At 46.0% G+C, this 15,928-nt stretch overlaps 1 protein-coding gene across 2 annotated transcripts in view; it reads right to left on the bottom strand.

The window, feature by feature from the left end:
- The window catches only part of LOC144496747 (butyrophilin subfamily 1 member A1-like), a 99,925-nt gene that overhangs the window by 6,645 nt on the left and 77,352 nt on the right, over window positions 1-15,928 (bottom strand). Inside the window, exon 8 of one of the 2 annotated variants that reach the window (XM_078217263.1) lies at window positions 15,451-15,477. The exons of the other annotated variant lie outside the window; for it this stretch is intronic. Coding sequence (XP_078073389.1) covers window positions 15,451-15,477 — 27 coding nt within the window. The remainder of the gene's footprint in view (window positions 1-15,450; window positions 15,478-15,928) is intronic. 2 annotated transcript variants of the gene reach the window in all.

Genomic DNA, 15,928 nt, shown 5'->3' with positions numbered 1-15,928 from the left:
AAATTAGGGAGGGTTCTGAGTTGCCTGACCCCACAATGGATCTGGCAAGATGCTACTCGCAACCTTATCCTGTGTCAGCAAGGAATTGGGGGGCCTGGGGGTTGGGTGGAGGGATGCTGTGAGTGGGGCAGGAATCCCAGCATCGAATCAATGTTTTAGTTTCTTCTCATTTCCCCTGTTGCTCTGCCTCCAGTAACTTTACCAACCTCTTAATTTATTCTGTGCATCTTTACCCAGTGATTGGGCTTTCTACAAAGTCTGCAGTTTGATCCTCAGGTGGGACATTTCCTTCTGTCAGTGAACTCATGTGGACATTCACAGCTCTTATCTTTCTGTCTGGTTTGCAGCCTTTTGTAGATGTTTCACTGCTGCCTTTCCCGTGATTTAACTGAATACCAGCTGTTTGGATAGTCAGCGTCTTCATATCTCTACTCCTGTTTCCATGTGCTCTGGCAGTGTCGACAGCCTCTGATATTCTGAACTTGTTCTTTCTAATCAGATCTTTTTATACATCAGGCTGTGTAGAATCGCAAATGAGCTGATCTCCCAACTTTCATCGCTTTCTCTGAATTTACATTTTCTGGCCACATTTCTCAGTCTCATTCAGAAATTATCAACAGGTTCACCTGGTTCCTGCCTCAAGGTTTGAAATTTATATCGGTGAACCCAATGGTTTGACTTTGGCTGAAGATGCGTGCTGAATTGTTTTTAAGGTGAAAAGGTCTTAGCTGTACCCCATGCTCCTTCCATGCACCCACCATTCACCCCTCACTCCATTCCATCTCAGTGCCAACTCACTCCTCCCATCCACCCATGCGAACTCAATGGCCCTTCAATGCCCATTAACCCAGTGAAGACTATATACAGAATCAATGAGCCATACAGTAGCAATGACATCTGTGGAACTGCTCAGAAATAAAACACCTATTCACTAATTGTCTTTTCAAAAAATATTATGGTTTCTGCAGCCCAAGTGGCTGAGAGCCCAGACTCCCAAAAGGATTATCTCAGTGGGGTTCTGTTTTTACACCTGGAGATAAAGGTTGACTTTTCTTGATTGACATCTTTAAGTGGTTAGAATAAATTATTCTTTCAGTGATTGTGTTCATTTGCACAACTTAAGGAGTGCTGAAGCTGCTGTGTTTGATTCTTTTCTGGTCTGTCTGAAGCCTTTGTCGGGTTGTAAGAACAGCAGTATTTTTTCAAAAGAAGATTTGTGAATGTGTGTTTTGTTTTAGCAACTCCACACATGTCATTGTTATTATTATAGTCTCATCAATTCTGTACATTATGTACTCTCAGTGGATGGGTACACAGAGCTATAAAGTAACATAAGTTGGTGTAGGACCAAGGAGCAGGAGTAGGCCATTCGGCCCCTCGAGCCTCCTCCATCATTCAACAACATTCTCGCTGATCTGATTGTGGTCTCAACTCTGCTTTCATGTCTGCATCCTCACCCCCAGAATGGCTCCCTGGTCGATCAGAAATCTATCAAATTCAGCCTTGAATAAGTTCAGTGACCCAGCCCCCAATGCATTCTGGGAAAAAGAATAGTAGTGAACCAGATGGGTTTTTACAAGAATCGACAATGATTTCATGGTCATCATTGGACTCTTAATTCCAGATTTTTTGATTGCATTTAAATTTCACTGTTGGAGTAAACTCAAAATTAAAGGATACAAGATGGTTACCTAGCACAAAATGGACTCTGGGAAAAGACATTAAGATGTGCTGACTTGGGCACAGACATTGCAGAGTGAGTTAAAACCTGTTCGTGTCTAAATTACTGCAGGAAATAGATCAGACCTTGAGGCACCTTAGCTTGAGATAAAGCAGAACCAAAACAATGAGTTTTGGTAACAAGATCAGTCGTTGATGGGGGGCATAAATGTATCTACTCTGTGTATAACGATGTGAGAAACTGCCAATGTCCGTCCTTGTCCATTATTTGAAAATGTATAAAAGATGCTCAACTGCCATTTTAAAGTTGAGAAGAAGGTGACTGTGTGCACTGCGGAGAGACCAGCGCTTCTCCCAAAGCTTTGTCCGATAAACTGCATGTTGAATCTTTAAGTCTGACTCCGAGTGGTGATTTTCCCACAACAAATTGGCTTGGTCGGGAGGATCTCACTGCTGGTGAGTTGATCGGTTGGCCTCAGTCGGCGAACTGGAGTAGAGATTATTGAACTGTGGGAGTCAGACTGAGCCAACAATGCAGTTAAAAACGGGTGAAAATTAGGGGAATTTAGGGGTGCTATCGGATAGATACAGGAATTGATTGTTACTTGTGCTGATCGACTAAGGACAAGAAAGTGCCTGTCTCAAACGCGCAGCCTCAGTCTGGTTGTTAAGAGGGGAAATCCCCCACGCGAAGGTCAGGACCCTGAAGTGGGCGTAGAGGCACAAAGGCACTTAGGATTGTGAAGCACAAGTGATAAAGATCATTTAGCATCAAACTCTATAGTGGCGAACAAACGCAGAGTTTGCCACCTGTTTGCATGAAAGTTTGTGCAGTTTGTGTACTTGTCTGTCACGTTGTAAGGAGCTGATCACTCTGACCTAGAGCCGGACTCCAGTGGAGGAAACACGTTGCCGAGGAGTTAATCGTGGCCGTGAGTATAAATAGAAACCCTAACGGTGGAGAAAACACGTTGCTAAGGAAATAATCGTGGCCGGGGGTGGAGAAGTCTGCAAGATGGCAGATAGAGAAACGAAGTGGGAACCTGCGGGTTCTCTTATTGATAAATATATGACAGACAGACACGCACTGATTAAGAAGATGCAAAGGGATGGCTGGGATGTTTCTCAGACCTTAGAACAACAGAGAAAGTGGGTAGATGGGGAAAAGAGAGACAAAACAAAAAAGGCTGGGGTATTATTAGTACATCAATTCGCTGAACCTATTGAACAAGTAGTCGCCTCCACTAAAAAGTGGAACAAAGATCAGGATAAAATTAAAATATTAGAATCCAGAGTAAGGGAATTGGAGAAAAGGAATTGTGTATTAGAGGAGAATCAATGGGGAGGGGAAACTGTTCCTCTGCCCCCTTATGAGTCCACACAACAGGGACCAACCACCCCTCCAGAGGAAGGGGAAGTGCTAGAACACAACTTGGTGCCAGTAACCTGAGGGGGCACGGACGTGCAGCCAACAGCAAATTACAAACCATTCACCCCGGGCGAAAGACAACAGATAATGGCCTCCTTGGGTAAACTACAACCTAGAAGCGCAAATCTGAAATTTTGGGAAGAATTAGATACGGTTTAGAACAAAGAACAAAGAACAATACAGCACAGGAACAGGCCCTTCGGCCCTCCAAGCCTGCGCCGCTCATGTGCCCAACTAGACCATTTGTTTGTCTCCCTCTATTCCCAGTCTGTTCATGTGGCTATCTAGATAAGTCTTAAACGATCCCAGCGTGTCCGCCTCAATCACCTTGCTTGGGAGTGCATTCCAGGCCCTCACCACCCTCTGTGTAAAATACGTCCCCCTGACATCTGTGTTGAACCTTGCCCCCCTCACCTTGAACCTGTGACCCTTTATGTTCGTCATCTCCGGCCTGGGAAAAAGCTTCCCACTGTTCACCCTATCTATGCCCTTCATAATTTTATGCACCTCTATTAGGTCACCCCACCATCCTCCGTCTTTCCAGGGAGAACATCCCCAGTTCACCCAATATCTCCTCATAGCTAAGACCCTCCATACCAGGCAACATCCTGGTAAACCATTTCTGTACTCTCTCCAAAGCCTCCACGTCTTTCTGGTAGTGTGGCGACCAGAACTGGACGCAGTATTCCAAATGTGGCCTAACCAACGTTCTATACAGCCGCAACATCATATGCCAAATTTTATATTCTATGCCCCGTCCAATAAAGGCAAGCATGCCATATGCCTTCTTCACCACCCTCTCCACCTGTGCTGCCACCTTTAAGGATCTGTGGACTTGTACACCCAGGTCCCTCTGTGTGGCTATACTCCTGATGGTTCTGCCATTTATTGTATAGTTCCTCCTTACATTAGATCTACCGAAATGCATCACTTCGCATTTATCTGGATTAAATTCCATCTGCCATTTCTCCACCCAATGTTCCAGCCTATCTATATCCTGCTGTATTCTCTGACAATGTTCATCGCTATCCGCAATTCCAGCAATCTTTATGTCGTCCGCAAACTTACTGATCACACCAGCTACATCTTCCTCCAAATCATTTATATATATCACAAACAGCAGAGGTCCCAGTACAGAGCCCTGCGGAACACCACTAGTCACAGACCTCCAACCGGAAAAAGACCCCTCCACTGTTACCCTCTGTCTTCTATGGCTAAGCCAGTTCTCCACCCATCGAGCTAGCTCACCTTTTATCCCGTGAGATTTAACCTTTTGCACCGGCCTGCCATGAGGGACCTTGTCAAACGCTTTACTAAAATCCATATAGACGACATCCACGGCCCTTCCCTCGTCAATCGTTTTTGTCACCTCCTCAAAAAACTCAACCAAATTTGTGAGGCATGACCTCCCTCGTACAAAACCATGCTGTCTATCGCTAATGAGATTATTCAGTTCTAAATGAGCATATACCCTATCTCTAAGAATCTTCTCCAACAATTTCCCTCCCACGGACGTCAAGCTCACCGGCCTATAATTATCCGGGTTATCCTTGCTACCCTTCTTAAATAACAGGACTACATTTGCTATCCTCCAATCCTCTGGGACCTCATCTGTGTCCAGTGAAGAGACAAAGATTTCTGTTAGGTTTGGGGAGGTTTGGGTAGAACACCAAGTGCACCTAAGGGATATACACCAATTGGTTAGGGCCGCATGTCCAGTGGATAAATAGAGGCAGGTAGCCGGAGGGCCCACCGTTCCCCCAGCACAAGACCACAGTGGGGGACGTTGGACACACGCAGTAGCCCTAACAGCAGAAATAGATGCCCAACAGGCACCCTTCGCCCTGTTTAAAACAGAAGTCCAGAGAGCTTTAGGAAATGCTCCTACTAATTGGAGTAGAATCACAACGACCAAGCAACAAAAGGGGGAAGGAGCTTCTGAATACGGGGAACGGTTGTTCCAAGTATACCAGGAATGCTCAGGACAAGGAAACCCAGGCCGTGGGGATCGAGCCTTCATCCAGGCTTTCAAGGATGGGCTCTCCAGCGCTCACCAAACCATCCTAAAGATGGGAGTGATCATGTCCCAGGATTATGATGAACTAGTGGAATGGGCTAGCGGCGTACACGGCGGGGAGGAGAAATGTCAGACGAAGATAAAACAGGAAAGAGTAGCTGCCTACGGTAGCGGGAGCGGAACTAAGCCCAAACTGACCTGTCACAATTGTGGCCGACAAGGGCACTTTGCAAAGGAGCGCTGGGTCCCAAGGAAAAGAAATAAATTTGGAAACAGTGGGAGACATTGTAATCACTGTAATAAAAATGGACACACGGAAGCAATATGTTGGGACAAACATGGGAGACCCCCGCCCCGATCCACATCCACAGCAGAATTGGAGGAACTAAGGAACCTCCGAGGTCAGCAAGACTGACGGCTGCAGCCCCCATTCATAGGTGGGTACCAGCAGACAAGAAGGTGGGTTGAAGTGTGTCTACTTCAATGCAAGGAGCATCCGAAATAAGGTAGGTGAACTTGGGGAGTGGATTGGCACTTGGGACTACGATGTTGTGGCCATTACGGAGACATGGGTAGAACAAGAACAGGAATGGTTGTTGGAAGTTCCGGGGTATAGATGTTTCAGTAAGTGTAGGGTAGCTGGTAAAAGAGGTGGAGGAGTGGCACTGTTAATCAAGAAGAGTGTAACGGCTGCAGAAAGGCATTTCGAACGGGATCTGCTCCAGAGGTAATATGGGCTGAGGTTAGGAATAGGAAAGTAGCGGTCACGTTGTTAGGAGTTTACTATAGGCCCCCAAATAGTAATAGAGATGTGGAGCAAGAAATTGCTAAGCAGATTATGGCTAGGTGTGGAGGTCACAGGGTAGTTGTCATGGGGGACTTTAACCTTCCAAATATTGATTGGAACCTTTAGAGGTCGAATAGTTCGGATGGGGCAGTTTTTGTGCAGTGTGTGCAAGAGGGGTTCCTGACACAATATGTGGATAAGCCGACAAGAGGTGGGGCCACATTGGATTTGGTAATGGGAAATGAACCGGGCCAAGTGTTGGATTTAGTTGTGGGAGAGCACTTTGGAGATAGTGACCACAATTCGGTGTCTTTTGTTATTGCAATGGAGAGGGAGAGGGCCATACGGCAGGGCATAGTTTACAATTGGGGGAAGAGGTAATTATGATGCAATCAGGCGGGAATTAGGAAGCATAGGTGGGAACAAAAATTGTCAGGCAAAGGCACTAATGATAAGTGGAACGTTTTCAAGGAACAAATACTGCGTGTCCTTGATAGGTATGTCCCTGCCAGGCAGAGAGGAAATGGCCGAGTGAGGGAACCATGGTTCACAAAAGAGGTGGAATGTCTTGTCAAGAGGAAGAAGGAAGCGTATGTTAGGTTGAGAAAACAAGGTTCAGTTGGCTCGATGGAGGGTTACAAGTTAGCAAGAAATGAGCTGAAAAAGGGGCTTAGGAGAGCTAGGAAGGGGCATGAGAAGTCCTTGGCGGGTCAGATCAAGGAAAACCCCAAGGCCTTTTACTCTTATGTGAGGAATAAAAGAATGACCAGGGTGAGGTTGGGGCCGGTCAAGGACGGTAGTGGGAATTTGTGCATGGAGTCAGAAGAGATAGGAGAGGTGATGAATGAATACTTTTCTTCGGTGTTCACCAAGGAGAGGGGCCATGTTTTTGAGGAAGAGAGGGTGTCACAGGCTGATAGGCTGGAGGAAGTAGATGTTTGGAGGGAAGATGTACTAGCAATTTTGAATAAACTGAAAGTTGATAAGTCCCCTGGGCCTGATGAAATGTATCCTAGGATTCTTTGGGAGGCAAGGGATGAGATAGCAGAGCCTTTGGCTTTGATCTTTGGGTCCTCACTGTCCACGGGGGTGGTGCCAGAAGACTGGAGAGTGGCGAATGTGGTTAAGAAAGGGAATAGAAGTGACCCTGGTAATTATAGGCCGTTAGTCTTACTTCGGTGGTTGGTAAGTTGATGGAAAAGGTCCTTAGGGATAGGATTTACGACTATTTAGAAAGATGCGGATTAATCCGGGATAGTCAGCACGGATTTGTGAAGGGCAAGTCTGGCCTCACAAATTTGATTGAATTTTTTGAGGAGGTAACTAATTTTCAGACTGGAAACCGGTTACCAGCGGAGTGCCACAGGGATCAGTGCTTGGTCCTCTGCTATTTGTAATTTTTATAAATGACTTGGAGGAGGGGGCTGAAGGGTGGATCAGTAAATTTGCTGATGACACCAAGATTGGTGGAGTAGTGGATGAGGTGGAGGGCTGTTGTAGACTGCAAAGAGACATAGATAGGATGCAGAGCTGGGCTGAAAATTGGCAAATGGAGTTTAACCCTGACAAATGCGAGGTGATTCATTTTGGTAGGACAAATTTAAATGTGGATTGCAGGGTCAAAGGTAGGGTTCTGAAGAATGTGGAGGAACAGAGAGATCTTGGGGTTCATATCTATAGATCTCTGAAGGTTGCCACTCAAGTTGGTAGAGCCGTGAAGAAGGCCGATAGTGTGTTGGCGTTCATTAACAAGGGGTTTGAGTTTAAGAGCCGTGGGGTTATGCTGCAACTGTACAGGACCTTGGTGAGACCACATTTGGAATATTGTGTGCAGTTCTGGTCACCTCACTACAAGAAGGATGTGGAGACACTGGAAAGAGTGCAAAGGAGATTTACCAGGATGCTGCCTGGTTTGGAGGGTAGGTCTTATGAGGAAAGGTTGAGGGAACTTGGGCTTTTCTCTTTGGAGCGGAGGAGGTTGAGAGGAGACTTGATAGAGGTTTATAAGATGATGAGGGGGATAGATAGAGTGAACGTTCAAAGACTATTTCCTCGGGTGAATGGAGCGGTAACTAGGGGGCATAACTATAGGGTTCATGGTGGGAGATATAGGAAGGATGCCCGAGGTAGGTTCTTTACGCAGAGAGTGGTTGGGGTGTGGAATGGACTGCCTGCAGTGATAGTGGAGTCAGAAACTTTCGGAACATTTAAGAAGCTATTGGATAGGCACATGGAGTACTTCGGGATGATAGGGAGGAAATAGCTTGATCTGGGTTTCAGACAAAGCTCGGCACAACATCGTGGGCCGAAGGGCCTGTTCTGTGCTGTACTGTTCTCTGTTCTATAAGGGTCAGAGGGAGGGAAGGATCTACCTGTCTGCACTATTCGGGGGCAGGCAATGTGAGATGCTGGTGGACACAGGAGCATCCATATCTGTCACCGACCTTCCCTTACCCACTGCAAGTAGGATGATTTATCTAACAGGGATAGGAGGGAACAAAACACCCGCCTACCTGAGCAAGACCACGTGAGTAGAAATAAATAATTTGTATATGAGATTCCATGTATGTAAAAATAATGAGGGTACAATAATGGGACATGATTTAATGAAGGAGGATGAGATTTTGATTGACTTTGGGAAGGGAAAATTAATCTGGCCAAAACGAGACAGCCGGAAAACCAGAATAGGAAAACTCACAAGTCACCTCAAGACTATCAAGGTGGCCACAGCCACCACCAGAGATTGGCGACTAGAAACAGAGGGGTTTGGAGCCATCTGTGCCTCCGTCCCTGGAGTATGGGCTGAAACGCAATTAGACACTGGCCTAACCAAAACTGACCCAATAAAGGTGCCCGGACTGGAGCACAAGCCCCACCGACAATACCCGATAAACCCAGAAGCAAAGGCAGCTGTAGTAGAAAGAGTTAAAGGGTTAGTGAAGAAAGGAATCCTGAGGGAAACTACGAGTACCACTAACTCCCCAACCTGGCCAGTGAGCAAACCCGACGGAAGTTACAGACTCACAATAGATGACTCCGGCCTCAATAAAGTCACGTCCAAATTGCACCCCATTGTAGCAAGCCCCTCGACAATCCTGAATGGATTGTCACCGCAGCATAAAGTCTTTACCGTATTGGATGTAGCCAATGGATTCTGGTTCATACCCTTGGATCCCGAATCCCAAGACAAATTCGCATTTACAGTGGGAGACAAACAGTACACTTGGACTCGCCTACTGCAGGGATTCCACAATAGCCCCGCTATCTTCCATCGAGTAATGAGTGACATCCTGAACAGGGTAGAACTACCAGAGGGTAGCACAATTCTACAATACGTGGATGATATATTAATAGCTTCAGAATCTAAGTCAGGACATCAGGGAGCACTATACCTCGTGTTGAATGAACTGAAAACCGCAGGGTTAAAGGTGAGCCCCAAAAAGGCACAAATCAGGAAAGCACAAGTCCTGTACCTCGGACACTTAGTATCACAAGGGCTTAAAGAGCTGCCAACAGACCGAAAGAAGGCGGTACAACAAATGCCGCGGCCAGTCACCGTAAGAGGAGTCAGGAAGGTGCTGGGACTGTTTAACTATCGCCGAAGTTTAATCCCGGAATTCGCAAAATTGGCAGAGCCTATACAGAGACTAGTTAAAGGAGGAAAGCCAGCCTTAAACCCCGTAGAATGGGGACCTGAGTAAGAAGAGGCCTATAATAAGTTAAAGGCAGAACTGATATCAGCCCCCAGAATGGGACTACCAGATTCCAATAAAGATTTCCACATACACTGTAACAATGAAGGGGGTTCTACTCTGCAGCAGTAACGCAAGATCATGGCGATAAACGGAGACCCATAGGTTACTATTCAACAGCAGAAGGGCCGGTAGTAACCGGACTGCCAAGGTGCAGAGCCGCCTTAGATTGGGCCTCCTGGGCCGTAAAGGTTAGTGAACCGATAGTAATGACAGGAAATATAATCCTCCACACCAAACACACCTTGGTGGAAATGCTAAATACAGGAAAGTTAAGGTCCATCTCGAACATGAGAAGGGCTAAATGGGAAGCCGTCCTCCTACCTCCCAGCAAATCAGTTAGAATAGTAAGGGACACAGGAGATAACCCAGCAGAAGGAATTTTGGATACAGGGGAACCACATAACTGTGGAGACGTAGATATGGATGGAGAAGAAGGTAGGGTAAAGGATGTACCTTTAGCAACAGCTGAAAAGGCCCTTTTTGTAGATGGCTCACGCAAATACGTGGAAGGATCACCCCGGACAGGGTGGGCAGTAGTAAATGACAAAGTGGGAACGTAAAGTCAGAAAGAATTGACGGAGGTCTATCCGCGCAGGTGGCGGAACTAGTGGCACTCATAAAGGCACTAGAATTGTCTGAAGGAAAGACGGTAAACATATATACCGATAGTAGGTACGCATTCGGGGTAATACATGATTATATGACGGCCTGGGGTAGAAGGGGGTTTGTAACCACGGGAGGAACTCCGATTAAACACCAACAAAGGATCGAGGCATTATTAAAGCCAGCGAAAAACGCCAAGAAGCGGCAGTAATAAAAATTAAAGCGCATCAGAAGGAACCAGAAAGGGATAACCCTGATTGGTTAAAATACAAAGGGAACCAAGCTGCAGATAGAGCAGCACAATTAGCATTAGAACAGGAGGCAGTTGGTGAGCTGCCAATAGCAGTAACGGGCCAGACAGGAGGTGAAATAGATATTTGGGACTTACACGAGGATACCTCGAAAGAGGAAAAGGGGAAGTGGGAAGCACAGGGAGCGAACAGAGGGACTGATAACGTTTGGAGACGAAATGACAAGGTCATGGCACCGGAGTGCAGACAAAACACCCTCTTGGAACTACACCATGGACTCTCACATGCGGGAAGAGAGGCCATGGCAACTAGTATAGGAAAAGAATGGTGGTGGAAAGGGACATATCCCGACATTGTCACTGATGCGTGACATGCGCGCAATACAACCCCGGTCGACCCATAAAGGTTAAGATGGGACACCAGCCCCGACTAAAGGGAACCTGGGAACATCCGCAAATAGATTTCACAGGGCCACTACCACAATCCCACGGCAAAACCTATTGTCTGGTCATTATAGACCAGTTTAACAGGTGGGTAGAAGCATTCCCTACCAGAAATGACAACGCTGTCATGACCTGGGGTCCGACAGCATTACCCTGAGTCTCCACCTGACGAAGGGGCAGCGCTCCGAAAGCTGGTGGCCTTTGCTACCAAATAAACCTGTTGGACTTTAACCTGGTGTTGTTAAACTTCTTACTGTGTTTACCCCAATCCAACGCCGGCATCTCCACACCATGACATATGAAGAGTGACATGTTCAGGAGAGATTATCTAAAATTTAAATTTATTGATCTGGTCAGTGTGGAAAATGCTCCATGTAGAGTAGATGTACTCGATTGATCATCTGATAGGTCACCTGACACTATCCTGTACCAGGGGGCTCTTGTTCCGGGTAATGGCCGCAGCCTCTGAGACGGGACATCTCTCCCTCCAGCACTCATTGGGCAGGATAATGGTCAGTAACCTGCCCTCACGGCAGCAATTACGGGATTATTGGGCACGCACCGACAGCAGGTCCTGAAGTTGGAACGCTGCCGACTTCCGGGTGCGGAACCCACTGTCGGTGCATAACCGGATTATTCAGCACAAAAAGTGGGAAAGTTGTTCCATTGGACTCACTTTTAACAGCAGGACAATAAAATAAAAAAACAGCAAAATAGAGAAAAGCAAAGAATCAGAATATGCTTCAAAATGTTGGTAAATGTAATGGAATGGTGTTATAAACATACAAACATACGGGTTAGGAACGGGAGGCCATTCAGCCCCTCGAACCTGCTCTGCTATTCAATAAGATCATTGCTGATCTGATTGTGGTCTCAACTGCACATCCCCCCGACCCACAATAACTTGTGTTAGTGAAGAATCTATCTACCTCTGCCCTAAAAATATTCAATGACCTTGTCTCTACTGCGCTCTGGGGGAGAGAAAATAAATCCTCATTCTGGTTTAAATGGGAAACCCCCTATTTTTAAACTGTGTCACCGAGTTCCAGTCTCTCCCACAAGGGGAAACATCCTTTCAGCATCCACCCTGTTTCCTTCAAATTACAACATTGGACATGGAAGCTGCATCATTCAGAACAAGTTAATGTCTGTCCCACTGCTCTCCCATTGGAACTAATTCTTTTTCAATTTCATATGGGAGAGAATTCAAACAAACTAAAATGTGGAATCAGATCTCAAAACAGCAATTAAAAATCCTGAAATTCAATATAAAATGAATTTAACGTGTTTGGTCGCACTGAAACTGTGGCCTTTTTGTGAGATCTTTACTGAAGACAATTTTCCAGCTTTTTTAAATTCATGCATGGGTCATGGGTGTCGCTGGCTGGCCAGCATTTATTGTAAGAAGTCTAGCAACACCAGGTTAAAGTCCAACAGGTTTATTTATTTATTTATTGAAATAAACCTGTTGGACTGTAACCTGGTGTTGTTCGACTTCTTACTGTGTTTACCTCAGTCCAACGCCGGCATCTCCACATCAGCATTTATTGCCCATCCCTATATAAAAGCAAATTAGTATGGATGCTGAAATCTGAAACCAAAAGAGAAAATGCTGGAAAATCTCAGCAGGTCTGGCAGCATTTATATGGGGACCAGATGCTGCCAGACCTGCTGAGATTTTCCAGCATTTTCTCTTTTGGTTTCATTGCCCATCGCTAGTTGCCTTGAGAAGCTGGTGGTGAGCTGCCTTCTTGAATTGCTGCAGTCCATGTTCTGTGGGTTGCCGTTAGGGAGGGAATTCCAGGATTTTGACCCAGCAACATATTTCCAAGTCAGGATGGTGAGTGGCTTGGAGGGGAACTTGCAGGTTGGGGTGTTCCCAGGTATCTGCTGCCCTTGTCTTTCTAGATGGAAGTGGTCGTGGGTTTGGAAGGTGCTGTCCAAAGATCTTTGGTGAATTGCTGCGGTGCATCTTGTAGATAGTACACACTGCTGCTCCTGAGCGTCGGTGATAGGGGGATTGAATGTTAGTAGATGTGGTGCCAATCAAACAGGCTGCTTTGTCCTGGATGATGTCAAGCTACTTGTGTTGTTGGAGCTGCACCCGTCCAGGCGAGTGGGGAGTATTCCATCACACTCCTGACTTGTGCCTTGTAGATGGTGGATAGGCACTGGGGAGTCAGGAGGTGAGTTACTCGCTGCAGTATTCCCAGCCTCTGACCTGCTCTTGTAGCCATTGTGTTTATGTGGTGAGTCCAGTTGAGTTTCTGGTCAATGGTAACCCCAAGGATGCTGACAGTGGGGGATTCAGTGATGCTTACACCATTGAATGTCAAGGGGCAGTGGTTAGAGTGTCTTTTATTGGTGGTGGTCATTGCCTGGCATTTGTGTGGCCCAAATGTTACTTGCCAGAGTGGAGCCAGAGGAAATGGGCGAGGTATTAAATGAATACTTTGCGTCAGTATTCATCAAAGAGAAGGACTTGGTGGATGATGAGTCTGGGAAAGGATGTGTAGATAGTTTGAGCTAATTTGAGATCAAAAAGGTGGTATTGGGGTTCTTGAGAAACATCAAGGTGGACAAGTTGCCGGGGCCTAATGGGACATACCCCAGAATACTGAGAGAGGCAAGGGAGGAAATTGCTGGGGCCTTGAGAGAAATCTTTGTATCCTCACTGGCTACAGGGGAGATCCCAGAAGATTGGAGAATAGCCAATGTTGTTCCTTTGTTTAAGAAGGATGGCAAGAATAATCCAGGTAATTACAGGTCGGTGAGCCTTACATCAGTGGTAGGGAAATTATTGGAGAGGATTCTTCGAGACAGGATTTATTCCCACTCGGAAATAAGTGGACGTATTAGTGAGAGGCAACATGGTTTTGTGAAGGGGAGGTCGTGTCTCACAAACTTGATCGAGTTTTTCGAGGAAGTGACGAAGGTGATTGATGAGGGTAGGGCAGTGGATGTTGTCTACATGGACTTCAGTAAGGCCTTTGACAAGGTCCCTCATGGCAGACTTGTGCAGAAGGTGAAGTCGCATGGGATCAGAGGTGAGCTGGCAAGGTGGATACAAAACTGGCTCGGTCAAAGAACGTAGTAAGAGTTTTAACAACACCAGGTTAAAGTCCAACAGGTACAGGTCAAAGAAGACAGAGGAGTGGAAGGGTGCGTTTCCGAATGGAGAGCTGTGACAAGTGGCGTTCCTCAGGGATCAGAGCTGGGACCTTTGTTGTTTGTAATACATATAAATGATTTGGAGGAAAATGTAACTGGTTTGATTTGTAAGTTTGCAGACGACACAAAGGTTGGTGGATTTGCGGATAGCGATGAGGACCATCAGAGAATACAGCAGGATATAGATCAGTTGGAGACTTCGGCGGAGAGATGGCAGATGGAGTTTAATCCAGACAAATGTGAGGTAATGCATTTTGGAAGGTCTAATACAGATAGGAAATATACAGTAAATGGCAGAATCCTTAAGAGTATTGATTGGCAAAGGGATCTGGGTGTACAGGTACACAGGTCACTGAAAGTGGCAATGCAGGTGGCGAAGGTAGTCAAGAAGGCATACGGCATGCTTGCCTTCATTGGCCAGGGCATTGAGTTAAAAAATTTGCAAGTCATGTTGCAGCTTTATAGAACCTTAGTTTGGCTGCACTTGGAATATAGTGTTCAATTCTGGTCGCCACATTACCAGGAGAATGAGGAGGCTTTGGAGAGGGTACAGAAAAGATTTATCAGGATGTTGCCTGGTATGGAGGGCATTAGCTATGAGGAGAGGTTGGAGAAACTTGGTCTGTTCTCACTGGAATGACGGAGGTTGAGGTGCAACCTGATAGAAGTGTATAAGATTATGTGAGGCATGGACAGAGTGGATAGCCAGAAGCTTTTTCCCAGGGTGGAAGAGTAAATTACTATGGGGGCACAGGTTTAAGGTGCGAGGGACAAGTTTTAAAGGAGATGTACGAGGCAGATTTTTTACACAGAGGATAGTGGGTGCCTGGAACTTGTTGCCGTGGGAGGTAGTGGAAGCGGATACGGTCGTGACTTTTAAGGGGCGTCTTGACAAATACATGAATAGGATGGGAAGAGAGGGATATGGTCCCCGGAAGGGAGGGGGTTTTAGTTCAGTTGGGCAGCATGGTCGGTGCAGGCTTGGAGGGCTGAAGGGCCTTTTCCTGTGCTGTAATTTTCTTTGTTCTTTGCCACTTGTAAGCCCAAGCCTGCATCTTGTCCAGATCTTGTTGCATTTGAACATGGACTGCTTCAATATCTGAGGAGTCGCGAATGGTGCTGAACATTGTGCAATCATCGGCAAACATCCCCACTTCTGATCTTATGACGTAGGGAAGGTAATTGATGAAGAAGCTGAAGATTGTTGGGCCTGGTTTGGTTTATTTTTTGAGCTGTCAGTTTTTTTTAAACAGTTCATCAGGTTTTGTATCGATTTATTCTTTCTTATTGTGTGTTACAATAATAAGATCTTACCTTCACATTCACAAATTCGCTTCCACTCTGAAAACACAAACAAATTAGACAGGAATTAAGTCATTCTGTCCGAAATGTTCTTTCTCCCAGTCTTTCTCCATGACTTAATCTGTAAATAACTTCACAGCAAGTGTTTTACAGACATTTTAAATGTAATCGATACAGGATCAAAAGAAATAGGAGCAGGACTAGACCAGATGGCCTGTTGAAACTGCTCCACCATTCAGTATGATCATGGATAATCTTAGGTTTCAACTCCATTTCCCCCTGCTCTCCATATCCCTTAATTCCCTGAGAAACTATAAATCTATCTACCTCAGCCTAAAAGGTACTCAAATGAAGCACCACAACCCTCTGGGATTCAGAATTCCAAAGATTCAGAACTCTTTGAGTGAAGACATTTCTCCTCATCTCAGTCCTAAATGATCGGCCCCTTATCCTGAGACTGTGCCCCTGTGCTTTAGATTCCCCAACCAGC

The sequence above is a fragment of the Mustelus asterias genome, chromosome 8 (genome assembly GCF_964213995.1).
Source record: "Mustelus asterias chromosome 8, sMusAst1.hap1.1, whole genome shotgun sequence".
Classification (NCBI taxonomy): Eukaryota; Metazoa; Chordata; class Chondrichthyes; order Carcharhiniformes; family Triakidae; genus Mustelus; species Mustelus asterias.
The sequence above is the reverse complement of the archived record's forward strand: the minus strand, read 5'-3'. Positions and strand labels throughout refer to the sequence as shown.